The 27,457-nt window shown below is 39.4% G+C and overlaps 2 protein-coding genes across 2 annotated transcripts in view; one reads left to right on the top strand and one right to left on the bottom strand.

The window, feature by feature from the left end:
* Positions 1-15,734, bottom strand: part of LOC124135394 (Fanconi anemia group A protein homolog) — a 61,161-nt gene extending 45,427 nt beyond the window's left edge. Inside the window, exons 1-12 of the mRNA XM_048399031.1 lie at positions 15,574-15,734; positions 13,449-13,561; positions 11,880-11,955; positions 10,959-11,104; positions 9,440-9,535; positions 9,027-9,100; positions 6,296-6,414; positions 5,452-5,519; positions 5,172-5,205; positions 2,604-2,750; positions 2,411-2,487; positions 1,403-1,544 (exon numbers count right to left, since the gene is read on the bottom strand). Of these exons, the coding sequence (XP_048254988.1) occupies positions 1,403-1,544; positions 2,411-2,487; positions 2,604-2,750; positions 5,172-5,205; positions 5,452-5,519; positions 6,296-6,414; positions 9,027-9,100; positions 9,440-9,535; positions 10,959-11,104; positions 11,880-11,955; positions 13,449-13,561; positions 15,574-15,655 (1,174 nt within the window). The 5' untranslated portion in view covers positions 15,656-15,734. The remainder of the gene's footprint in view (positions 1-1,402; positions 1,545-2,410; positions 2,488-2,603; positions 2,751-5,171; positions 5,206-5,451; positions 5,520-6,295; positions 6,415-9,026; positions 9,101-9,439; positions 9,536-10,958; positions 11,105-11,879; positions 11,956-13,448; positions 13,562-15,573) is intronic.
* Positions 15,735-17,690: 1,956 nt separating this feature from the next.
* On the top strand, positions 17,691-24,337 carry LOC124135359 (NADH dehydrogenase [ubiquinone] 1 beta subcomplex subunit 9-like). Its single transcript, XM_046500661.2, has 4 exons — positions 17,691-17,847; positions 22,900-23,042; positions 23,481-23,536; positions 23,942-24,337. The coding sequence occupies exons 1-4, from the start codon at positions 17,750-17,752 to the stop codon at positions 24,071-24,073; spliced, it is 429 nt and encodes a 142-aa protein (XP_046356617.2). The 5' UTR covers positions 17,691-17,749; the 3' UTR covers positions 24,074-24,337.
* Positions 24,338-27,457: the final 3,120 nt, after the last annotated feature.

Below are 27,457 nucleotides of genomic sequence, written 5' to 3'. Positions count from 1 at the left end.
GGAGCCATGAGTTACCGCGCGTAATAACCGAAGTAGCGCTTTATCGAAGAGCGCAATAGCGAGCGATCACTGTATAATGAAAAGTCAAAATGTGACATTTCACCCATAAGGTCCCTTATCCTATGGCTGGTCACATATGTCAGTAACATGTGTCAGACTACACAGTCACAATGTGATGACATTGATCCATGCTGTCAGGGTATGTTGGCATTCCTCGTCATGTTAAAGTATGGCGGTTACTGCAGCAGGAGGGCTAGTTCCCTCTGTGGCCACTCATCCTCCTATGAGACATTCTGATCCCCATCAGGAAACACTGCAGTGACCAGATTAATCTGCCATGACTGTTCACTGAATTCAAGCCTCGATTCATTTAAGGTATCCTTGCATACTGTGTTTTCAAGACCTAAGAAGTATTTCTGATTAAGTGTCGAATAACCATCCCAATAGACGAGTTGATCTCCTGCCTCCTTGTTACGGTCACATGATTTCGAGCCCCTCCTTCACACTAAAGTTCTGGGGGCACAGGTGACCCAGTCGTCTAAGGCGCCACGATTCGCTGTGCAGAGTTGCGTCCCTTGGACATGCCAGAAACCTATGATTGTGGGTTCGAATCCCGGTTCGTCCCGATTATGTTTCTAGGTTTGTCAGCACCATACCCATGCTCGTGGGTTTCACTGAAGTGGTAAACATCTGAGACCTGCATCACTTCAGGCTTTCCTCCCACATTAAGCTGACACGCCGCATTATAACTGGAATACTGTTAAAAGCAGTGTTAAACCCAACTCACTCACTCACTCACTCAAGTTCAAAACAGATGCAAAACATGATCAGTCACATGACATTACAAGTAGCACGATTACAAACAGCCAGAGATATATCATCGGTGCATACAATTGTTATGGTGCAAAATTACCATCAGATCAAGTTTGATTAAAATGAGCATCAGTGAAAAAAGTACGTTTTGAGGTATGTTTGAATATTTGAATAGCTTACCTCGTGTGCATAGTGTAGTATAATTTGTAGAATAACTTCAGTGGCAAGACTTTAATGTCTTCAGTGGGCTTGAACTGTCTACCATGATTACTTCATTAAGCGTGAGGTCATGTATTGTTTGGGGCTCAAAAACATGAGACAAAGTGATATACCATATTCAACGTAATAAGCGGCCACAAATTATATTCTAATATTCAAATTATCTATTTCAAATTTTGAGAGCGCCCTGGGTGCTTATTACGCCGAATACAGTAATGATATTTTCTTAGTCTAAAGTACTTGTATGTCATGTGTTGCATCTAATGTAGCTGAGTGATACACAAATGCATGCATGTTGCTTCTAGTATCTGTCTGACAATAGCCTAATAACATCATCATATCACATCGTCAGCTACAAATAAGTTCCTACCCTGCAAGAGTTTGGGTGCGTCAGGGAAGCACACGAGGAAGGTTGCGATGAAGGACAGCACGGTCTGCCAGTTCACTTCCTGTCTCTCCAAGATCCGCTGCAAGACCTCCATGATCTCCCTCGACTCAAATGGCAGGAACAGCTGCAGGTCATACAGTGTACAGGTCATACAGTGTACAGATCATACAGTGTGCAGGTCATACAGTGTACAGGTCATACAATGAACAGGTCATACAGCATACAGGCCATACAGGTCATATAGTGTATAGGTCATACAGTGTACAGGTCATATAGTGTACAGGTCATACAGTGTACAGGTCATATAGTATACAGGTCATACAGTGTGCAGGTCATACAGCATACAGGTCATACAATGAACAGGTCATACAGCATACAGGCCATACAGGTCATATAGTGTACAGGTCATACAGTGTACAGGTCATACAGCATACAGGTCATATAGTATACAGGTCATACAGCATTCAGGTCATACGACTTATAGGTCATACAGCATACAGGTCATACAGCATACAGGTCATACAATGTACAGGCCATACAGCATACAGGCCATACAGGTCATATCGTGTACAGGTCATACAATGCACAGGTCATACAGGTCATATCATGTACAGGTCATACAATGTACAGGTCATACAGCATACAGGTCATATAGTATACAGGTCATACAGCATACAGGTAATATAGCATTCAGGTCATACGGCTTATAGGTCATACAGCTTACAGGTCATACAGCATACAGGTCATACAGCATACACATCATACAGTGTACAGGTCATACAATGTGACCAAGTGACCAAGTCTGACCACTTGGTCACCCCTTCGACAAGTGTATGTAGCTCAGGTCATACTCATACAATGTACAGGTGATACACCATAACTCTGTTTTCACTAGTTTTAGTAAACATCATAATATAAGAAGATCCTCAGCTTTAAACCACACCAAAACCAATTTGAGCAAGAGGAGTAGAAGCAAATAGGACACAGTACCTGTTTGTAAAGATCTGAAATCTTTTCTGACACTTTTGCAGATTTCCACTGTGTCTGTTGTTTAAATGCTTGAGAAACTGAAACAGCAAAACAAAATGTTCAGTTGATCATGATCAGTCCAAGGCTTGATTCCACAACAATGTTTGACAAGTTAATATAGATGCCTGAAGGACTTATAGCAAGTGTGTCTCACCTTTCAAACTGGGTCTGTGGCTCATGAGGAGAGAGAGGGAGTGGGTACAGAACTTCTTGAAGCTGACTTGGTTCAGTGAGTCTTCGATGTAGGTCAGCCCAACAAAGGCCACTAGCTGCTGCTCCTCTCCATCCCTATCTACCAGGCCTGAAATGTCATGTCACAGACAATGTGAAGTCCATGCTCTCCATCCCTATCTACCAGGCCTGAAATGTCATGTCACAGACAACGTGAAGTCCATGCTCTCCATCCCTATCTACCAGGCCTGAAATGTCATGTCACAGACAACGTGAAGTCCATGCTCTCCATCCCTATCTACCAGGCCTGAAATGTCATGTCACAGACAATGTGAAGTCCATGCTCTCCATCCCTATCTACCAGGCCTGAAATGTCATGTCACAGACAACGTGAAGTCCATGCTCTCCATCCCTATCTACCAGGCCTGAAATGTCATGTCACAGACAACGTGAAGTCCATGCTCTCCATCCCTATCTACCAGGCCTGAAATGTCATGTCACATACGATGAGAGGTCCATGCTCTCCATCCCTATCTACCAGGCCTGAAATGTCATGTCACATACGATGAGAGGTCCATGCTCTCCATCCCTATCTACCAGGCCTGAAATGTCATGTCACAGACAATGTGAAGTCCATGCTCTCCATCCCTATCTACCAGGCCTGAAATGTCATGTCACAGACAATGTGAAGTCCATGCTCTCCATCCCTATCTACCAGGCCTGAAATGTCATGTCACAGACAACGTGAAGTCCATGCTCTCCATCCCTATCTACCAGGCCTGAAATGTCATGTCACAGACAAAGTGAAGTCCATGTTCTCCAACATAGGCAATTTCACTTCCCAAAGTGTCGGCTTTTGATTGAATTATTCATAAACATAAAAAAATAATAAAAGAACTGGTTCTCAGACAATGACTTTTGAAAATAACAGAACGTATGTAACCAAATAAACAGTTGTGTACCATCAACCTCTGAAAGGGCCTCCTGCCATAAACAAGCCTACAAACTCCTACTACTGCCATGACTATAACACAAGATTTGCAGTATAGCAGTGCGCATTAAAGGGAAGTACCTGAGTGCCATATTGGATCGCACTGTTTTTAATTATTACGATTATTGAAATTTTTTTTAAATGGAAATAAAAATGAAATGTGTGGCAGAATAAATGATGATGCGGGTGGTGCCTGAGAATCAAGACTATTATTTTTTTTTTAGCCTTATATGGATTTTTTCTTAAAAGAAAAGTCTGGAAGTTAATTGCCTGTATGAAGGTATGTAAAAGAAAGAAAATGTGTGTTAGAGTGTTCCTGTTTACCGGAAATTACCAGGTTTTTTACCAGTAAAATTAAGCTTGGACCGGTAATTCAGGTGACTGGCAGTCCATGTGGACCGGCAAATAAAGTACCCTATAAATCTGTGATATTCATATAAGTATATTTTTCGAACGAAGTCAGATTGTTTGTTACCATCAGGACTACCCGGACCCGTGGTTACACAAGTGATATATTTTTTAAGGAAAAAAATATCTAAAACACTGTGGTTACACTATAAGTCACTAATGTTCCCATTTCTTTCTGACAATGCACCCATTCCTTTTGACTTTTATATGTCTGAATAAAGATCAAACTTCATGCAGTAAACTTCAGTGTATGCATGCCCAGATTATTGTACACGTATATCTAAAAGCATTTTGCCAGGGCTACGGTCAAACCTTCCAAATCGGACAGTTTGTACATATCTCTAGATATCTACGGCAGGTACCCGGGTAGCGTCGGGTAATAGGAAGGTGGGAACCTGGGTAGTAAATTTGGACTCGTCCCAGCCCTACCAACAAGCCATGTTCAGGCATACTCACGAGGTTGGAAGCAGAATATTATGATGACAACATAGAAAGCATGAACTCAAACATTGTTCAAAGGTTCAACTCTTCAAGAATTTCATTATGTCACAGCAGAAAACAGAATCAGCACGCAGTATTTAGTTTATCTTGTCACAAACACACACGCCTTCACTGATGTCAGAGGCCCGGTTCAGTTAATGCTGCTTGTGAGTATATCTTCATTAGACCCCTAGACCCCTAGAGCCCAGACGTATAGGAATTTATTTATTTTTAAATAATTCTAAAATGCATAAAGAAGAGAATAAATGGATGTCAACTTCCTCATCATGAGGAACACAATGTTTTGGAGTATGAACTTACTCCTTCATCAAGTGATCAAGGATGAAGAAGCAAGTATAAACCCCGAAACATTGTGTTCTTCATAAAGAAGTTGATATATATAACTTCTCTTCATTATGTGTATCACTTCTAAATGCCTTTCAAAGACTTCTAAAATGCAGCACAGAAATTCCAAAAAACATCTTGGAGTCAAGGGCAGTGTGAAGTAAACATGCTTTTAGTGACCTGCTCATTTCACTTTCACCAGATCAGTGTGCTTGTTGTGTGTTACTTGTCACATCAGACAGCAGACACTAGAGTCACTGACCGAAGCACTTGTTGAGGAGCCTCCACGCTGTATTATAATTTTACTTCAGAAATCATCTTACTCACCTCTGATGACATCATCCAGTACAGCTGCGGAAACCTGCAACAGGTGGTAACCATGGTAACAGTAGAAACTAGTGTTATGGTGATTACAGAGGCCTGTTTTGTAGATGAGAATACTGATTTGCCATGAGAAGCTCCCCGGGGGCTTTAAAAAAGACAGAGGGAGGGAGGGAGGGAGGGAGGACCACACTTACTTAAACCAGCATAGTGCAGAAATAACAAGAATTTTAATCATGCAAACCTGGACATAATCCAGGAGATCCTGAAAGTTGTGTGTACTTACTTTCCTGAACACGACTTCCTTGTCCTTCTTTTCTGGAAACCCTGAGTTGATCAGGAAGCTCAATATACCTGGGGAATACATTGATCAATATACCTTGGGAATACATAGGTGAGTGAGTGAGTGAGTGAGTGAGTGGGTGGGTGGGTGGGTGGGTGGGTGAGTGAGTGAGTGAGTGAGTGAGTGAGTGAGTGAGTGAGTGAGTGAGTGAGTGAGTGAGTGAGTGAGTGAGTGAGTGAGTAGTGAGTGAGTGAGTGAGTGAGTGAGTGAGTGAGTGAGTGAGTGAGTGAGTGAGTGCATCCACACTGCTTTCAGCAATATTCCAGCAATATAAGGGTAGGGGATGCCAGAAATGTATTGAAACAGTGTCGGAACTGAGACTTTAGTTAAGAAATAACAATATTATAATTAATATTTTTAGCTTTTGAAACAATATATCAGAGCTACATAGACAATATATAGAGGGCAATGTCTGAGTAACTCTCCATTCTTTAAAAATAATGGAGCCGCTGCCCTACTTAAAACACATCTCTACTCTTACATTTTGACAAAACATTCTACAGAGCCATAAAACATACACTGAAAAGATCAGCTCATGATGGGGCACATGCAACAGCGACAGAGAACACAATCAAGTCACCATTCCTTAAAAAAAATGGAACGCTCACACAATAGAATGACGTCACAGATGTGTTTTAAAAAGGAATATTGCCGACCTCAGGGTGTCATTAGCTGAGATTGGCAAAAAATACTTTTCTTTGGGCATATTGAAACAATCATTAGCAATTCTCTCATATAGACTTAACTACAAGTTGTGTAATTTGTAAATATGGACAAATCTACCTACCAGAAATTGCTGCTTGTCTTCGTTTTGGGTCACTTTTGGTGTTCTCTGAGTTTTTGTGTTCACACAGTTCATACAGGTTTGAACTGAACTTCTTAACAAACTGGGGTTCAGTCATTTTACTGCAAGAATAGAATTTTAACACTTAAACATGAAAACAATACACACATATTCTGTGCAATTTCTCTCTTTTTAAAAACATTCACACAAGCAGCCTGGACAAACACATAGAAATGATGAACATCTAAGTGAGTGAGTACGGTTTTACGCTGCTTTTTTTTAAAGCAAAATTTCCAGCAATATCACGGCGGGGAACACCAGAAATGGGCTTCACACATTGTACCCATGTCGGGAATCGAACCCGGGCCTTCGGCGTGACGAGTGAACGCTTTAACCATTAGGCTACCCGACCGCCCCGATGAACATCTGAACATGCTTAATGAACATTATTATGGACAGCCTATTTCTTGTTTCATTGAACTTTTTGAAAAGTATTCTGGTTGGTACACATACCGTATTCGACGTAATAAGCGCCCTGCTCTAATAAGCGCCCACAGTGATATTTGCTGATATATTGGCTAGTGAACAATCCCAATTAGCACCCCTTCCGATTGATCAATGTACACAAGACTTATTTATTCGTGTATAATACGCACTTGTGTGTTATATGGACTCTTAATTATGGGTAATTAAGTTCTGGAAAAATATATCTGTCATATATAACATTTCAGGCTGTCAGCATAAACCACAAAATTTATGATCTTCAACTCTGTTTTTTTCACCAAAATAATATTCTAATAAGAGCCCCCTATTTCTAATTTTGAGAGAGCCCTGGGCGCTTATTACGTCAAATACGGTAAATCCCAAAGGGCACACCTGTACCTCCATAGAAGTGCCCTGTGGCATTTGTTAAAACAAATACAGGAACAGTCTATCCCTGCATTAGCCAGACGACACATAATAACCAGACCCATGAAGATTCCGGGGTAGAATAGGTCTTCAGCAACCTATGCTTGCTGTAAAAGATGACTATGCTTGTCGTAAAAGGCGACTAACGGGATCGGGTGGTCAGGCTCGCTGACTTGGTTGATGCATGTCATTGATCCCAATTGCGTGGATTGATGCTCATGATATTAATAACTGGATTGTCTGGCCCAGACTCGATTATTTTACAGACCGCCGTCATATAGCTGGAATATTGCTGAGTGCGGCGTAAAACAACAAACCAACCAACAACATTATAACCAGACAAGCATGCTGGGGACCTTTTCTATCTGTTTATCCCAATAGGAGCAACGTCACTGTCGTTCCATGTAACGATGAAGCGATTGATTGAATCGTTCATGACCCAAATGGCAATATATACTGATGACAGGTTCAAATTTCAACATGGACGTCATGCTACATTATCCATAGCCTAATATAAGATAGCTATGCAATAAATAGCAAAAAAACAGTGAAGAACGAAGAGTGGTTTATTTCATGAAAAAACATTGTAATGACGTCATTTCTGGAGATTCGAACATACAATCACAACTTGATGACGTCTTATATTGGAGTGAGTGAGTTGTTCCCCATAGATGAAGCTGGGAAATGCAGATAAACGCGATGGCCAAACAATCGCATCTACAAGCGGGAGAAATATGACAAACAGACCTGGGAGAAAAGATACAGGTAATCGACATGAGGATTGTGGGAATATCCGAAAAGTTTGGAGTCTTTTGAGGGAGTCATCATTATTTAAATCCTTAAAGAGGCTGTACATGATGTACATGTCTCACATAAGAAACAAACAACTTAAGGTTTTCGTTTATCTTAGAATAAAACACTGCAGGAAGAATAAACAACTTGCGGCTGCGCCCCTCATGGTCTATTCTCCCTACAGTGTTTTATTGTACAATAAACAACTCCGATCCGTCATTTATTTCTTAAGTGAAAAAATACTGTTTATAATTATCTCTTCCAATAATTTCAAATACACCTCATTCAAACAGAGATTAGTATTCATTCCGAAACAAGTTATTCATACCACACAATAATCAGAGTTATCTTCCTTAACTCCCCAAAAACTTCTGCTGAATGATGTGGGACGGAAAAGGAGTGAGTGAGTGAGTGAGTTTAGTTTAACGCCGCTTTTAACAGTATTCCAGTTATATCGCGGTGTGTCAGCTTAATGTGGGAGGAAAGCCTGAAGTGATGCAGGTCTCAGACGTTTACCACTTCGGTGAAACCCATGAGCACAGGTATGGTGCTGACAAACCTAGAAACATAATCGGGGCAAACCGGGATTCGAACCCACAATCATAGGTTTCTGGCGTTCCCAAGGGACGCAACTCTGCACAGCGAATCACAGCGCCTTAGACAACTGGGCCAACCTTGCCCCCGGACAGAAAAGGAACACGAAATCTATTGCGATAATATTATAACAGTATCACAATACTGTTCTTAAGTTTTGCAATAGTGAAAAGCCCTTGACAATCAATCATCTTGTTTTTGTTTGTTTGTTTGTTTTTTAATGCCACACTCCTCAATATTCCAACTATATGACAACGGCCTGTAAATAATTGAGTCTGGACCAGACAATCCAGTGATTGATATCATGAGCATGGATCCACGCAATTGGGATACGATGACCTGCATCAACCAAGTCAGTGAGTCTGACCACTCAATCCCGTTAGCCACCTAGCTGAAGAACTATTCTAGCCCATAATGTCATGTAGCAGATATTACCAACCTGGAGACATAAGTAGCAAGTCCCATGATGTCTTCACAATGAAGGCACCACAGTAATTCTGGTGGAAGGACATCCTGAAAGAAATTCAAACATTTTTTGTAGATTTACCTAGATTTACATCCCCAAATCAAAATCATTTTATTTGCAGCACCTACTGAACCTAATTAGTTTGCTGGCTAGTTGTTATAATATGCTGAAAACAAGTCTGGCTTAATTGTTAAAATCCATTCAGAATAGTATCGTATACAGGGATAAACTTGGATTTCAAACTAAGTCCCCTTTGCAAGCAAAAAAAAAAAAAAGAGGGGGGGAACTTGAAAGAAATTGGTATTGTTCAAGAAAGCATTTAACAGCAAGAAATGAATGAAAGAATGCTTCACTAATGACAGGTGTGGAGGTGAGGGGGAACTGACCTCCTTGATGAGGAGACTGGTCAAGTGGCGGTGCTGGAGTCGGTCATCTCTCAGAAGCTGGTGGATCGTCTGTACACAGGTGGGCAGGTTGTCATTCTGACCAGACAGACAGGTGGAACATGTCACACACTATCACTAGTTATAAACATATAGCGGTTTGTTGTTTAACTCCACACTCAGCAATATTCCAGCTATATAAGGGCTGCATGGAAATATTCGAGTCTAGACCAGACAATCCAGTGATTGATATATGAGCAACATTTGTTTGTTTGTTTGTTGTTTAACGCCGCACTAAGCAATGTTCCAGCTATATGACGGCGGTGTGTTAATAATCGAGTCTGGACCAGTCAATCCAGTAATTGACATCATGAACATCAATCCACGCAATTGGGATTTGATGAGATGCATCAACCAAGTCAGTGAGTCTGACTACCCAATCCCCTTAGTTGCCTCTTACGACAAGCATAGTTGGCTTTTACGGCAAGCATGGGTTGCTGAAGACTTATTCTACCCCGGATCATCATGGGTCGATATATAAGCAACAATCTACATCGTCAGGATACAAGGACACGCAATCAACCAAGTCACAAAGTCTTTCTGCCCGATCCATTTGGTCGCCTCTTACAAACAGCCTAGGTTGCTGGGGACCAAATCTAGTTCCACTTGAAGATCTGTAATAGAATAGGTCTTCAGCAACCCATGCTTGTTGTAAGAGGTGACTATGCTTGTTGTAAGAGACGACTAAAAGGATCAAGTGGTCAGGATCACTGACTTGGTTGATGCATGTCTTCATATCGCAATTGTGCAGATCAATCCTCATAATATCAATCACTGGATTTTCTATGCACTCAATTATTTACAGACTGCTGTCATAGCTGAAATACTGCTGAGTGCAGCATTAAACAACAAACAAAATCTAATCTATCAACAACATTTCAGTTATACCATTGAGCCTGTAGAAAACATTCCAGTTATACCATAGAGTCCGTAAAAAACATTCCAGTTATACCATAGAGCCTGTGAAAAAACATTCCACTTATACCATAGAACTTGTAAAACACATTCCAGATATACCATAGAGCCTGTAAAAAATATTCCAGTTATACCATAGAGCCTGTGAAAAACATTCCAGTTATACCATAGAACTTGTAAAAAACATTCAAGATATACCATTGATCCTGTAAAAAAAATTCCAGTTATACCACAGAACTTGTAAAAAACATTCAAGATATACCATAGAGCCTGTAAAAAACATTCAAGTTATACCATAGAACTTGTAAAATACATTCCAGTTATACCATAGAACTTGTAAAAAACATTCCAGTTATACCATAGAGACTGTAAAAAACATTCCAGTTTTACCATAGAGCCAGTAAAATACAACTGAAAACATAAGCATCAATCTATGCTTTTGGGACCAGGAACACAATAAGCCAAGTCACAAAGTCTCATGTACAGTGGGGTGCTGAGGATCCATTCTAACATAGGTCAAGCGGGGTCATCAGAAGGGAACCATTACCTTGTCTTGTACAGTCCTGGACGGATCCCCCTTGGAGTCTCCCCCTTGACCGGTACAGCGGAGGAGGCGCTGGACACACTTCTCACTCATCAGGAGAGGTACAGATTGGTCAGCGGGTCTATCCAGCTGCCCCAGACTCTTCAACACTGAACAGTGGGGACAATATGCAAGTAAACACACAAGCTTCATTTAACATCACTCCACATTAAACCACATACAGTAAAACCTTGTCAATGTGGACATATACTTCCCAGTTTCAATGTCTGGACTAACAAAACATGATCCATAGTGAGTATCATTTTATGCCTCTTTTAGAAATATTCCACAAATATCACAGCAGGGGAGGCCAGAAATGGGCTTTACGCATTACACCCATGTGCAGAATCAAATGTGGGCAATCGATAACTTTAACCACAAGTCTACCCCACCGTCCCTCATATTCATAAACTGAAACTGTGAATTCAGAAAAGAAAAAGAGATTTATCAATCTTTACAAAACAGAATGAGACATTTTTCTAAATTAATAAGTAATCAAATTCATGTTTCATTCCCTGAGTTAAACATGTTTAGCAATGGATATAAAGTATTCTTCGCGTTGACGCATTTAATTAAGTGCACATCTTTGTGGGTGCCCTGTGTCACAATTTAAAACAAAATACATCCCGGAGTTAGTATATGATGGTGCTCCAAAGAATCATGTCAGACTTGTGAAACGTGTAGAATCGTGTGTGGATCATGACCGGTTATCTCGGGACCTACCTAGGGCGGTCGGGTAGCCCAGTGGTTAAAGAGTTTGCTCGTCACTCCGAAGATCCGGGTTCGAATCCCGACATGGGTACAATGTGTGTCCCCGCCGTGATATTGCTGGAATATTGCTAAAAGCCGCGTAAAACCAAACTCACTCACTCACTCAGGACCTACCTGCAGGAAGCACCACGTTGTCCTCTCCTCCCTGCCTGGCTTCTGCACTGACGGTGCCGTGGGGCCTACCTAGTGCCTGGTGAACATAATACACAGCATCCGCCATTACATCCTCCTGTCATAAATACCCTGGGTCCTCTCTTGTATCACAGCTTGGTTCAACAAAGCTTAACACAGCTGTCTAATCAAATTACCAGGGTTTACACGACGTAGCATTGTGCATCCAGTACACAGTGTATGAATGGACACACAAAAGAACTTCACAAGGGATGAACAATAATATTCTTTATACCAAATTCTTGACAAGAATTATAAAGGTCCTGTTATTAAGTACTGAAGTATTTGTCAAATCTTACTATTCAGTACACTACACTATTTTATTACTTTACAGGACCATCATATCTTCTGTAAAGATATTTGTTATTGGGGTCCCCTGGACCCCTAGCTTTTAGTTCAAGGTAAAACACTGAATTACCCAGTAATATATACCATAGGAACATCTAAATTGTGCATTGAATAGATGGAAAAACCAATCATCTGTTTAGGCAGTAGGTGTTTCACCTCATATATTGCATTAAAAGATCATTTATGTACAGTTTCTTTACACCAAAGCTGATTAAAATCAGATCTAAGTTCTCGCTGCCGCTAAATAAAGATCTGAGGACATCCCATTACGGGTCACATCAGAACGACCTATCGCAAACTTTGACCTACCACTGAAATGAGTAACAAGGAGTCGACATCAGCCAATTAGTAAGCACCTTTCTCAAGCTTTACGGCACTCGTTTCAACCTGGCGACTTCCTATGCTTGAAAAATATGTTGACACAGTTCTCTATATAAAATTTGAAAACTGAACAAACGAACATTCCGGAATGTCTAATATATGGTTGAGATTGTATGGATTGTATGAGATTCCAACGTACTGTGAAATGCCCCTGCCATTCAAATGTTTCTCCCATGGAAGCGAGAGATAAACAATGATTTTGACGGAATCAGTCGTACGGGCCGTAACTGTCATTTGGAATACCCCGTGTTTACGTTTTCGAGGTTGCATGATTAGAAAACACATTCCAACTGTCACTTTCATGATCTCGTAAGTGATGCTTTTATTGTCGCTTGAAAGGTCGTTCTGAAGTGAACCATAATGGGATGTCCAAAGATCTTTGTTTGGCAATAGCGAGAACAAAAATCTGATTTTAATGCGATTGCTTTACACCAGGCCCTCTCCTTGGTTTCATTACGAGTGAGTATTTTCCTGTATTAATGTGCAGTAGTTCATTACTAACCTTACCCGTGAAGATCCGGGGTAGAATAGGTCTTCAGCAACCCATGCTTGCTGTAAAAGGCGACTATGCTTGTCGTAAAAGGCGACTAACAGGATCGGGTGGTCAGGCTTGCTGACTTGGTTGATGCATGTCATCGATCCCAATTGCGTGGATCGATGCTCATGATATTAATCACTGGATTGTCTGGTCCAGACTCAATTATTTACAGACCACCATCATATAGCTTGAATATTGCTGAGTGTGGCATTAAACAACAAACCAACCAACCAATCATTACTCACCTCGCTGATAACAGCCAGGGTATCTTGGTTGAGACTGACCAGCTGGAATACAGCTTGATGAAGAACTTCTCGGCTATCCCCTGACAGGCACCTGTCACCATGGTTACGAGACCCTGCAGATCAGGGGTACACACCAAGAGTTAAATTCAACTGGGTAGTTTTCAGATCAAATATGACTAATAAACCTCAGTAGACTTATTGCTAACACTGTGATTGCCATATAACTGTGGATTAAACTTGATTTGGGATCCTTGGTTTGCAGCACCATACACTTGCTCTCTTGCTCCCAAGGTTCACCAACGTATTAAACATCTAAACCCAGGGCTTTCCTAGCTCCCTTCTTAAGCTGACATGCTGTGCTTCAACTGAAATACTGTTCAAAGTAGTTCTAAACTTGTCTACAACAAATGTATTCAAAATTCAAATAAAATCATCATTGAATGAGAAAGGTCTGTTAAGAACTAAGCAAGTGTCACAATGACAGTGCATCATAATACATTTACATCAAGAACACGACGTCAAAATGGCTGACACTGTAAATGTGATTGGAGTGATTTCCAAAGTTGTTAATGAACCTGTGGCGTTTACATGTGTTGGTCATCATTAATCAATAGGCTGATCCTTGAAAGGTGATCATAAAGATGTGTCAATAGATACTAATGTAAATTCATAGATTGCTGTAGACTGTCACTGTCATTTTAGACACAGATTGAGTCAATACTATGATACCTTGTAAGTGCACTTCTACATTTTGTTCACTAGGACATGGGTCGTAGCGAGGATATTCATAAACGATCATGCAGTCAAACTCTCTGAGGTTTCTCAATGTATGCTAAAATGCCGAGTTCAAGATTAAAGGGTCTAAATGATCAGAAACAATGCTTCTGTATGTATTCCGAGTTGTGTAAGTAGTGTGTCAGTGTTTACATCATTTCAAAAATACAGTCTCATAAAAAATATATGAACGTCAAATTATGTCATTCACACACTTATGAATGTCAATTTCACAGTCATGTGACCGACCTATCGTCCAATGGAAACTCATAGCCTGCAACCTCGGGGTATCGCGGTACTTGTTATGTATGCTTAACGGAACCAAATGCACTCACTAACCTTTATGATTATTCGTATCGTGATTATAGGTATTCAATGCATATAATTTACCGAAAAGTAAGAAAAAAATATGTTTAAAAATCAAACAAAATATCACAAATGATATTTTAAGATTTTTGTTTAAAAAATTGGATGACAATAATTTGTCAAAAAATTGGATTAATGTTAAAGGTTTACAATAAATATATAAAAAAAACACCCCTAGTATGCCAAAAGTATTCATTTATCATTTGGCTACTGGTGAAGAACGTATTTCTAAGTATGGCATTATGGCCCTTATGATCTCGTAATAGATTCCAGCCACAGACTGGGAAACAATGTGTGTACTATGTAACTTCCATTAACTTATTAGATGCCATGAAAATGCAGATGATCTTATTCAGGTCTATAGAGAAAGTGTACTTGGGAAACTGCAGGTTATATCATTGTCCATTGATAGATGGGGATCAGGCAATATTAAAAAAGATGCCAGAAGTAGGTATCAACGCATTAATAACTACTTACTTACTGCAGACGGAACATTCCGAGGAAATTGAAATTGTTTACGAAGCAAGCATTTCCTGGTTACTGATTTGCATTAATAGACCGCCGCTAAGAGGCGTGTCCCGCGTGAACTACCAGAAATCACAAATACGATGAATGCTGCAGTACCACGGGGTTCGAGTATATATCGTTTAAACGATGTTTGAAAATTATTTCAAGACAAATACGTGTGAAATAACGTCACGAACTCAGGATACTCGACCATCAGCTGACCATATACCCTCCATATATCCAAAACAGCGACGGACAAAATCTAATTCAATTTTCTTATTTTCACAGTCTGACAACTGAGCGTCTGGGAATTCACTTGTCTGGGCTTGGACATTGGTTACATGACGCTTACTTAAGAAATCGAGAACGAGAATGGGTCTTGAAATGATAGAGCCATTCTCGTTCTAGATTTTTCAAGTTGAAGACGGACATCACGACACGACACTGACTGAACCTATCACTATTTCAGTTTTCTCACTTATGAGATCTTTGAAAGATCTTTTCGAACGTGAAGAATCTTCTTCTGGCAAACGTTTTCTCTTAGAATGGTATGATGTCATCTTGAAGCAGTTGTGTAAACAGCTAACTGCTTGATGGTGGGCACGCGATGTTTGTTTATATTTTCTATTTCTTATTCCCCGCGACTAGCTCCGCACACACGACTGGAACTCGAAACAGAGTATGCCTCTATTAGAGAAATATAAAACCGAGTCCTTACGCCAGTGAATGGGAACAGCGGTGCTGGACGCGTTGGTGAGAATGTTCTACTAATTGTAAACACCAAGTAGTTGATGGTAAATATCACAGTTGAGAAAAAAATCATGAAAAGATGTTACTCAAAATGAGGAGATCGACAAAATATGATGCAGTCCTAAGTCCAATCTCATTCATTCATTTGTACATTTCAAACATTACTTCGTTTTACACTTCAAACATCCATTCATTAGTTTCATGCATTAGTTGGTAAATGAAATATATATAAAATAAAAGTGCTTTCGTAAAAAAGCGCTTGCTATAAAATGCGCCGCCACAGGCTATATCTAGTAAAGAAATATTCAAAACTCTCCACACTGTTTGTCGTATTCAATGGCATTTCATGTAGAGATGATAGATCACTGGGAGGAGCTTATGCACACTCAATGACCCCTGACGTCACAGGGCATTGTTTCCCCGGTGTGACTGCCAACAAAATACTACAAATTACGTCATAGGGTATTGTCACGTGTTTGAAAAGTTTGTGGTACTGTGGAACTATCAACCTCAATTGACCGTGGTGGCATATTGTTGTTTTAGTATTTAAACTAATAAGTTCTTGGAAGTTGGCCGGTGTACCAAGAAGTTTACACAGTCGGTGATCGGCCCACTCGTGTTATGTTATGAGATAATTTTGTTGTTGTTGTTTGTTTGTTTGTTGTTTTTAGCCGCACTCAACAATATTCCAACAATATGACGGCGGTGTGTTAATAATCGAGTCTGGACCAGACAATCCAGTGATTGACATCATGAGCATCGATCTACGCAATTGGGATACGATGGCATGCATCAACCAGGTTAGCGTGTCTGACCAGTGACCACCCAATCCCGTAAGTCGCCTTTTACGGCAAGCATAGTTGCCTTTTACGGCAAGCATGGTTTGCTGAAGACCTATTCTACCCCGCATCTAAGGCTACAGGTAAGAATACAAACGATGTTTCAGATCATAAATATGTTCTTTGGGTGCGGATTCGCATTTTTTTTTAGGTTAGAGTCACCCAGTTGATTAGGTACGAGTGTGTATGAGTTATCCAACATTAGGGTACCAGTCGCCAAAAACGTTTGGGTACCGATCTCCGTGGGTACGAATTGTCCAGTTCCCTTATGGACAATGGACGATAACAAGATATGTATGTCCTTATTTCTCATTTGTCTCGAAGGTAACGATTGAATTTATTGTTGTTTATTCCGTAATGAGGCCACCGGCCCATTATACAAGTATATACACACTCACATATATATCTGACAGAGCGCCAAAAGGTTTGCCTCATTATGTACAACAGTGGACAGTTATACTACTTAGGATAATTAATGACATGTTCAACATATCTATTGCGTTTCTTAAGTGCTAAGAAAATATATTTCCCTAGACTGTTCAGTAAAGGCGGATCGAGCTTGAGAATAGCATTTTAAGTTTTTGCTGGTTTGGATGGACAGAATAATACTTTGGTAAAATGCTGTCTCTTAAATCTGAATAGAATGGACATTGGAGGCAGAAATGGTATTCTGTTTCTACTATTAACACTATGCAAAATAGGCAAAATCTTAAATTTATGTTAATATTGTACTGTCGACCTATTTCTATCATTAAAGTATGACTAGAACATCTGTCATCAATGACTTTGTAATATGTTACGGGAAAAGACCCTTGACTACACGACAGATATAAGAACATGTTTTCAAACTAAACGAATGCGACTCCAAAACGTACCCGTGTGAAGGCGCCATGAAATGAATTCAAGTAATAATTCGACCCGTCACACACTGAATAATTTTTGCTATATTATTATTGATATGTGACAATATTGGCTCTTGGATATAAGTACTAATAATTACTACCATTTATGTAATTGCTTTTTTTCAAGTCCGGACCTACTGAGACAGGAAGTGCCTTTCTCAAGATGTCGTACATGCAGACGAATGTCTTGTCGCACGCGCAACGCGTGCGGCGTTTGTACAAGGAAGGATGTCGACAGCTGCAATCTTTCTATCAACAAAGGTAAACAGAATGTCTATTTAGTGGAATTATCATGAAATTTTCAGATGATGAGATATATTTTGACGGCGATCGAGCCAAACATTTCCAAGGGCAAGAGGACATTTTAGGAACATTTTTATTCAAAACTTATCATTGAATTGTTATACGGAAGCATGATTCGAAAATAAGCTACGTTTTTGTGTGGTTAATCATGTTAGATGTAACGTGCTTTTCTCGGTATGTGCAAACTGTTTGCATTTCGCTAATGATGAAGTGGTCAGGCTGAAGAAAAGTGCAATAAACAGAACCAAGTTGCGAATGATGGGGTCGTTTTCTACCTGTGTATCACTGTTTTGTACCCAGGGTACATTTCGATGTATGGGTAATTATTTGCTAATATGGCACAAAACGTTTTTTCAAAATACCATGTCATCATAAATACCATATCATCATAAATTTTTAAATATATGCAAATATAACCATCTAATAAATTGTCAGTTTTGTTACAATAAGAGGAAATGCGACAAATAGGAAAGCATTTGTGAGCATTTTTCTGGACATGATGCAAGAGGAACAGAATTGCTCGTAAATTCCTACAAAAAACATGTTTGAGTAATTATTCTGACAGACATTCAGGTTTCTGCAATAAATATCACATTTCCTTATGCTTAACCATGTTAACCATCAGAAGTTGAAATTAGTATGCAAAGACGAAAATTGACACAATGTGAATACTGTGTGAATACTGTGTGTTTCAGTCAGTGGCCTATCAGCAACTCTATGGATATACTTCTTTCCAGTGTAGTTCTTCACCAATGGACTTTATTCAATTGTATATATGCTTATGTTAAAAATATTTAAGAATGAACCAACACTGTTGAATTTATTGTGACAGATGTTTGTAAAGAAAAACGGACATGATGCATTGCAGTAATGGGCATGATGCGTCATGTCTATGCAACATCTTAAATTGTCATTCTGAAAATGTATTGTCATATATATGATTATCATATTTCCCATGAATAAAACCCTAGAGTTTGACAATGCTGCATTTACTAAAGTGTACCAATCTGCATATAACAACAATGCTTAATTGCACATGGACATGATTCAAGATGACGTCTTGTAAGGACATGATGCAAGGCCTTCATTTGTCTACAATTACGTGCTGATGTTTGCAGTCTTCATCGCAGACAATATAGATTTAAGTTTTATGTTATGTTACTTTCTAATGTTCTTTGAACAATTATTTTGAGTGAATTTCAAAATTTCAATCACCAGATAGCACACAGATGAATTTAGATAAAGGATATGACTGCAGATATTGATAACATGTCTGTAACCAAAGAAAGAACTCTAAAACATCAGCATGACCAGTGCAGCTTTAACACTATTTATACATGTTGTATAACCAATTTACCCCGTATCATTTGGATGCCATTTTACACGCTACACTACACTAACATAAATCATTATTTTGATAGATCAGTTTCACATTTGGACATGATCAAATTGCATGATTCTTGACGTGAAAAAGGATACCGTATTCAACGTAATAAGCGCCCATGGCGCTCTCAAAATTAGTAATAGGGGGCTCTTATTAGAATATTATTTTGGTGAAAAAACAGAGTTGAAAGATAAATTTCGTGGTTTATGCTGACACCCTGAAATGTTTATATACAAGAGATACATTTTTCCAGAATTTAAATGCCCATAATTAAGGGTGTATATAACACACGAGTACTTATTATACGCGAATAAATAAGTGTTGTGTACAGTGATCAATCGGAAGGGGTGCTACCGTATTCGACGTAATAAGCGCCCCGGGCGCTCTCAAAATTAGAAATAGGAGGCTCTTATTAGAATATAAGTTTGGTGAGAAAAGAAAAGAGAGTTGAAAAGATCGTAAATTTCGTGGTTTATGCTGACAGCCTGAAATTATACACAAGAAAAGTGTGTGCGTATTATACACGACAGATATATTTTCCAGAATTTAATTGCCTATAATTAAGTGTGCACATAACACACAAGTGCGTATTATACACGAATAAATAAGTCTTGTGTACAATGATCAATTGGACATGTTGGAATGGATGTTAATTGGGATTGTTCACTAGCCAATATATTAGCAAATATCGCCGTGGGCGCTTATTAGGATGGGGCGCTTATTACATCGAATACGGTAATTGGTATTGTTCACTAGCCAATATATTGGCAAATTTCGCTGTGGGCACTTATTAGAACGGGGCCTTTATTACGTCAAGACGGTATGTAAAAAACGCTCTTCTTTGATGTATTTTATTATGTTGTTAGGAACATCTAGTGGTTTAGCGGTGCTTTTCTTCAGAAGACGGAATGCGTCATGTCCGTTATGTAATTTTATTTTTCTCAAAAGTGTACAAAATATTTTTAGAATTTAAAAAGCAATGAAATTCTGAATCAAAACAGGATGCAATGATATTAGCCCATTTCGTTTATGAAAAATGGGTGTCAGCCATGTCACAAATTTGAAAACTAGAGCACTTTAGGATATTATATTTTCTTGTAAGATATTATTCCATGTTTAATTTTCTTGAAGCTTTGTTTATTATATAGCAGATCAACTTTATCAAATAATACAACTTTGCTGGTTGAAGGTTGGAACAAAAAGTTTCTATTGACTCAAAGAGCCAAAACTCCACCCTCTAGTGGAATGACACTTAAGTGAATAATGGCTGATATCTACAGTGATAGAAATTGGCTCTAGTCCTAATAGTCCTTGCCAAACTGCTGATAACTAGATTTTGGGAGAAACAACTAGATTTTCACTAGTCTCGAACTAACAGACTTGTGGCCTTGTCTATCCCAGTCCTGATGATGACTTTCACAACATAGCTGCCTAATTTGCAGTAAAATTCAGGAAACACGAAATGCACACATACAAATTTTGGTACATCTACTCCTTAAAATATATTATTAGGACTATTAGGAATATTAGATTCTATCGCTGATCACCATGATGTATGACGTGACCCCTAATGGGATGTCCTCAGATCTTCGTTTAGCGGTAGCGAGAACTAAGAACTGATTTTAATGAGATTCGGGCGTTACACAATAATGATTGCAAGTTTCAAAATGGGCACAGGTAACCCAGTTGACTAAGGCGCCGCGATTCGCTGGGCAGTGTTGCGTCCCTTGGGCACGCCAGAAACCTGTGATTGTGGGTTCGAATTCCGGTTTGGCCCGATTATGTTTCTAGGTTTGTCAGCACCATACCTGTGCTCGTGGGTTTCACCAACTGCACCACTTTGGGCTTTCCTCGCACATTAAGCTGACGCTGCGATATAACTGGAATACTGTTAATGGCAGTGTTAATACCTAACTCATTCACTCACTCAAAATGTTCACAAATATCACAGATCTGTTCTTGCTATTGCTGATGAGCTTCTGGTGGACATGTCACACCATCCAAATTTGGAGAATCTGTGAATCTGATTGGATGGTAAATATTGACAGACAAGAAACCTTTTGCTGGTCAAGCAGAGGCGATATGATATAGGTCATCTCAGAACTTATATTTCCTTTACCCAGGCTTTCTGCTTCAGCAAAAATACTTTTTGTCAAAATAGAAATAGATAGTCTGAGAATAATATGCAAAGGCTAAAGCAGAAAGCCTGGGTAAAGGAAATATAACTTTGATGTGATTTTGTGTCAGAATAATTAGAATGCAATGTCTGTACCATGTATGTACCCATTGCAGTACATTGTTTAGATCCGGGGTAGGACAGGTCTTCAGCAACCCATGTTTGCTGTAAAAGGCGGCTATGCTTGTCGTAAAAGGCAACTAATGGGATCGGGTGGTCAGACTCGCTGACTTGGTTGATACATGTCATCGATCCCAATTGCGTAGATCGATGCTCATGATGTAAATCCCTGGATTGTCTGGTCCAGACTCGATTATTTACAGACCGCCGTCATATAGCTGGAATATTGCTGAAAGCGGCGTTAAACAACAAACCAAAAACCAAAAACATTTTTCTGTTTATTTACTGAGATGTTTGTTTACATGGCAGGGCTTGCTAACGTCATAGTATGTAAAGCACCAGTGTGCTTGTTGATGGTAGATTAGTGGTTGTACAGTATAAACATGGCCTTTATACAAGCAGGAATATTTTGCATGAAAACTGCATCAAATACACAGGATGTAAAACAGTTAAGTTGGGAATAAAGCAAGGATACCCACCATACCAAGTATTGACACCCCTCAATTGTGATACATCAGATTATGGCTGGCTATTGATATAGATCATAGAGATTGATAATCACTGACTAAATATCGATCAATTATCAATAAATATCGGAGAAGAAACTTTTAGCAAATATGCAAGTAAGTCCCGAAAGAAATCAACACATTTCACGCCACTGGTGAGCAGTGACACATTTATGGATGGTTTACCTTGTGGACATTTGAAATGTCTAACAAAAACTGTTGCTTTCCGTCTTCGACAATTGACATTATTGACAATGACCAGTCTGTTAAATCAGTAAATGTAAACTTTATTTCATAACAATAGTTTAATGTGAGTTATCAATGACAACAGTTTCATATCGATATTTGTTAATATTTCTTCCCATTGACGATAATTCTTATTATTGATCTTTTAGCCAGTCCTACGTCAGATCTGGTACACCGTAGCTCAGGTATACACTCATTAAAGTATTGTTTCCTGGTATGATGAGAATGTTAGTATGCAATATTTCATTTGAAAAACATATCAAAATTACCTAATTAGCATGAATAGTCTAAATTCTCTGCTTTGAGCTTACGAAACATTATAGAAAGTATATGCCCTCAAATAAATAACACATGACAGTACAACACTTACAACATAAGTGTTGTTTTTTCGTTTGCCAAGTATGCTGGTTGTTGTTTTGTAATTTTGTGCCAGTCAGCAATATTGCTGCGATGTCACACTAACCCTAAACAGTTGGGTCTGCTCCTGAACATTATTAGTTACATCTGAACAGTTGTCAGATTGTAACATTCAATTACTCCTAACACTGAATTAAGGCCTATTTGAATTCTTGTTACAGACACATCTTTCGTTACCAAGCTGTTTTGCTCCGAGCACGTTTCGATGAAAACAAGAGTGAAGTGGATGTGAGGAAAGCCAAGAAATTGCTTCTTGATGGGGAAAGAGAACTCTTCTTGAAGCAACACCCTCAACCCTTTAAATGTGAGTGTCACCTTGGTAACAAGGAAGAAAGACAATTTCTCATGTGTCAATTTATCGTGAACTTCAGGTCAACTGTATGAACAAAAACATCCTGAATTTTGATCATGGAATTTGTTGTGGCCTTCCTTTCTTTATTGTAAGGTGTGTCAACAGATATTAATTCTAGTTTGAGAATCTTCTAACAGACCCTCTAAGAGGTTAGAATAGGTCTTCAGCAACACATGCTTGCCGTAAGAGGCGACTAATGGGATAGGGTGGTCAGGCTCACTGACTTGGTTGATGCGGGTCATTGTATCCCAATTGTGTAGACCATTGCTCATGATGTCAATAACTGGATTGTCTGATCAGACTCGATTACTTACAGATCGGCGTAATATAGTTTGAATATATTTCTGAATGCAATTTTTAAAAACTAACAGTCATGTATTGTGTTTTCAGTTCCACACCAGCCGGCAGGTGTTGCCTTTGGAAGAGTTCAGCATGTACCTGACTGGGTAAGTCACATTGATCCTGTACATGCTATGAGACCAATGTCAGATATTCAGTAAATAGACCTATCATTAAACAGGCCCCAATGAAGGTCCAGGTTAGAATTGGTCATCTACAAACCAAAGCTTGTCGTAAGAGATCGGAGGGTCAGGTTCACTGACAGTTGATTGCATGTCATCGTATCTAAGTTGCCTTGATCGATGGTCATGTCAACAACTGGATTGTCTGGTCAGGCTTCAACTATTTAACTGACAGTTGTCATTTAGTTGGAATATTCCTGAGAGTGACATTAAACAACAAATTAAAAGCATAGTTTATTGTCACTGTGGTATGTATGCACAAATGTATAAAATGGACAAAGGAAAACTCTGTTGTGTATTGAACAGAGCTCTGCTTTGTTGTGTTGACAGCTTCTGGACACGTGGCATCCATTAGAGAAGGCACAGTACCCAGAATACTTTGCCAAGAGGGAAATACGCAAGAAGGAATTTATTGAACGATGGGAGAAGAAATATGGAAAAATGGAAGAAAGTGCACATTGATGTGACGAGATTGGCACGCTAATGTGACCTACACTGTACATAAGGACATATTTCAATTTTGCTGTCAGTTTTCTAGTGTTGATGGCCATGCAGTGGTGTTAGATAGCCCACATCATGGATCTGCTCTGAACATTGGATGAGGACAACTCTCGAAGGTGTGATACTGTAAAGCATGGCTGTCTTGTCCAGACCGATTGAATATTCAAAATCAGATGCAATGAGACCATGTACACTATTGTAATAAATTATGTCACTCTTTCAACACTCATTTTGTTGACTTTATCTTTATCTTTTAATATGGCTCCTGACATTATCTGATTCCACATTTTATGAATGTTTGTTTTGTTTGTTATTTTATGCCACACTCAGCAATAGTCCAGCCATATGATGGCAGTCTGTAATTGAATCTGGACCAGTCAAACCAGTGGTTGACATCATGAGCAACTATCCACGCTGTCAGGGTACAACACAATCAAGCAAGTCACTGGGACTGTCCACCGATCCATAGAGGCACCTCTTACGACAAACATTGAGGATCCATTCTGACCCCAGAATCCCATGGTTTATGCTGTGAATGTCATCTGAACATATATATGAGAGCTATGAGTGCTAAACATTTTCTATAGGATAGACTGCCTACTCACGCCGCTTTTAACAGTATTCCAGTTATATCACGGCGTGTCAGCTTAATGTGGGAGGAAAGCCAGGTCTTTGACGTTTACCACTTTGGCGTGCCCAAGGAAAGCAACTCTGCACAGCGAATCACGGCGCCTTAGACGACTGGGCCACCTGTGCCCCCCTCTGCTGATTATATCAGCAAACTGTTTCAAAACGTGGAGTAAGCATATTCTGATGACTTCATTGACCTGTTAACAATTCTTGATCTAAATAAGAGAGACAAAACCCTTTCCATATCCATACCAAATCTCTGCTAAAAGCAGAGTCGATTGTACGATTCAAACTATATCATGAGCATATGTTTATGAATCACTGTGAGACAGTGATGATACAAGGTGTTCTCGAAAAGGTAAGTGTATCCTATACCACTAGTGGCATTTATCACAAACACATGCAAAGACAAGTCAGTTGATCACCTGCAAAATCACAGGACCATATGGTACAACTTCTTTGATAGGCATTTAGAAGTTTAATAACTAAGTAAGGATAAGAATTTATGGATGAACAACTTCTAAATTACATTTAAGAGCGACGTTTCGGTGTAGGTTCTAACACCGTTATCAAGCAAGATAACACTTGCTTAATAACCCTTGTGTTAGGACCTACAGCGAAACGACGCTCTTAATTGTAGCAAAGAAGTTGTTCATCCATAAATTCTTATCCTTACCCATATGGTACAAGTCAAAATAAGGAATTGCATCGGACATAACTTTTGTCACTGAAGCCTCTAATTTAGAAATGTCCTCCACATATCTTCCAAAAAACTGTTGGTAAGTATTCCTGAGGCCTTGTATGTTGAAATCTGAATCAAACAATTTCTGAATAAGTCATATTACGCACTTTGAAATCTTGGTAGTAAGAGCTGCTTGATTGTACTTCAAAAGTTGTGGAATGTGTTTACCGATGCCTGGAGCAGGTGGAATATTGCTCGACATAAAGAGAAAGTTCACTATTCGAAAGTTGAAGCCCTCCCACTCATCATACAGCCTTGTGGAGAATGTTTGAATCAATACGCCTAGACCTGAATGTGAAACAGATGAGGTGGTCTCACGAATGATATTGGACCACTCTCAGCCAGATAACTTTGTTTTATAAGTTTTATAGTGAGTTTGGTTTTACGCTGCTTTTAGCAATATTCCAGCAATATCACAGTAGGGGACATCAGAAATGGGCTCCACACATTGCACCCATATCGGGAATGGAACCCAGGTCTTAGGCATGATGAGCTAACACTTTATCCACTAGCCTACACGACTGACCCTTATAAGTTTTATAAGTGAGAGGAGCAGGGTAGTACAACATATTGGCCTGGGACGTGTTATTGACCTGTTAACATGATGATACAAGTGAGAGGAGCAGGTCAGTACAACATATTGACCCGGGACGTGTTATTGACCTGTTAACATGATGATACAAGTGAGAGGAGCAGGGCAGTACAACATATTGACCCGGGACGTGTTATTGACCTGTTAACATGATGATACAAGTGAGAGGAGCAGGTCAGTACAACATATTGACCCGGGACGTGTTATTGACCTGTTAACATGATGATACAAGTAAGAGGGGCAGGGCAGTACAACATATTGGCCGGGACGTGTTATTGACTTGTTTGGCACTGTTTGGCGAAAACATCACCTTGCCTAAAGCGAAAACGGCACCTGATTTCTTTTTATCTTATAAAAGAATTAATAATCTGTGAATACCTGGAAAACAAGACAATGGCAATGCGAATACATGAATAATAACATAGCATAATGAAACTTGTAAATAAAGCATATATACTACAAGATCTACATAAGTCGTTCGTGCCGTTTTCGCCTGCGCCCTATATGTCCCTCCTCTTCAACCCTCACTTTGAAGTAGAATAAAATTCCACAGGGAATTGTAACGTAAAAAAACCTAGCAGCCACAAGATATATGGTCACCACAGACACCCCGCGTGCATGCATTCAGAGTGACTAGAAAACACAGTCGTCAACGCCCCTGGATCTATCACTTCCGGTGCTCAATTTCCCCCGACACCGGCCGTTAAGGGTGTTGTCACAAGGCCTGTGTCTGCTTCAGTTAGAACGCTACACACCTGTCCTATTGTGTACTGGTAACAACACAAGTGTTCACCTAACTAAACAGTCATCTCCAGGCAGATTCCATGCTCTATTTTATGGTCTCTGCGGGCACCTAATTAAATTTTATTAAAGCAAAACAGAATATTTCAAAGATCCGCTTTCATTAGGGGAGACCGGCGTGCATTGGGACAAAATTTGTATTATCCAGTCCATATCCCACTTGAAATGGATTCATAAAGAAATAGACACATCTTCTAATCAACACTTTAATAATGAATCACTGAACAAACAAATATTTCACAAACATGAAATTAACTGAAACACAGTGATTTAAAAAAGAAAAGAAATTCGTCTCAATGCACCCCAGGCAGGGGACCAGTCATTGAACCTACTAGAAAAGTATCTTTCATTGATATTTCATCAAAGTTCAAGAAACAAATCCAAAGCAAATGTCAAAGTAATTTGTACATTTTCAATTCATAATCATGATTATATGCTGGTCATTTAGAATCACATGTTTTTAATGGCTGCATGACATAATCATGTGACAAAATGAAATTCATCTCTTGGCAGAATACTTTTGAGATATCACTGTTTTGAATAAAACTCATACATCAACTGAAAGGTCGAACACTTTGGC

The sequence above is a fragment of the Haliotis rufescens genome, unplaced genomic scaffold (assembly GCF_023055435.1).
Source record: "Haliotis rufescens isolate VD_foot unplaced genomic scaffold, xgHalRufe1.0.p SCAF_19, whole genome shotgun sequence".
NCBI classification, from domain to species: Eukaryota; Metazoa; Mollusca; class Gastropoda; order Lepetellida; family Haliotidae; genus Haliotis; species Haliotis rufescens.
This window is presented reverse-complemented; position numbering and strand designations above follow the sequence as displayed.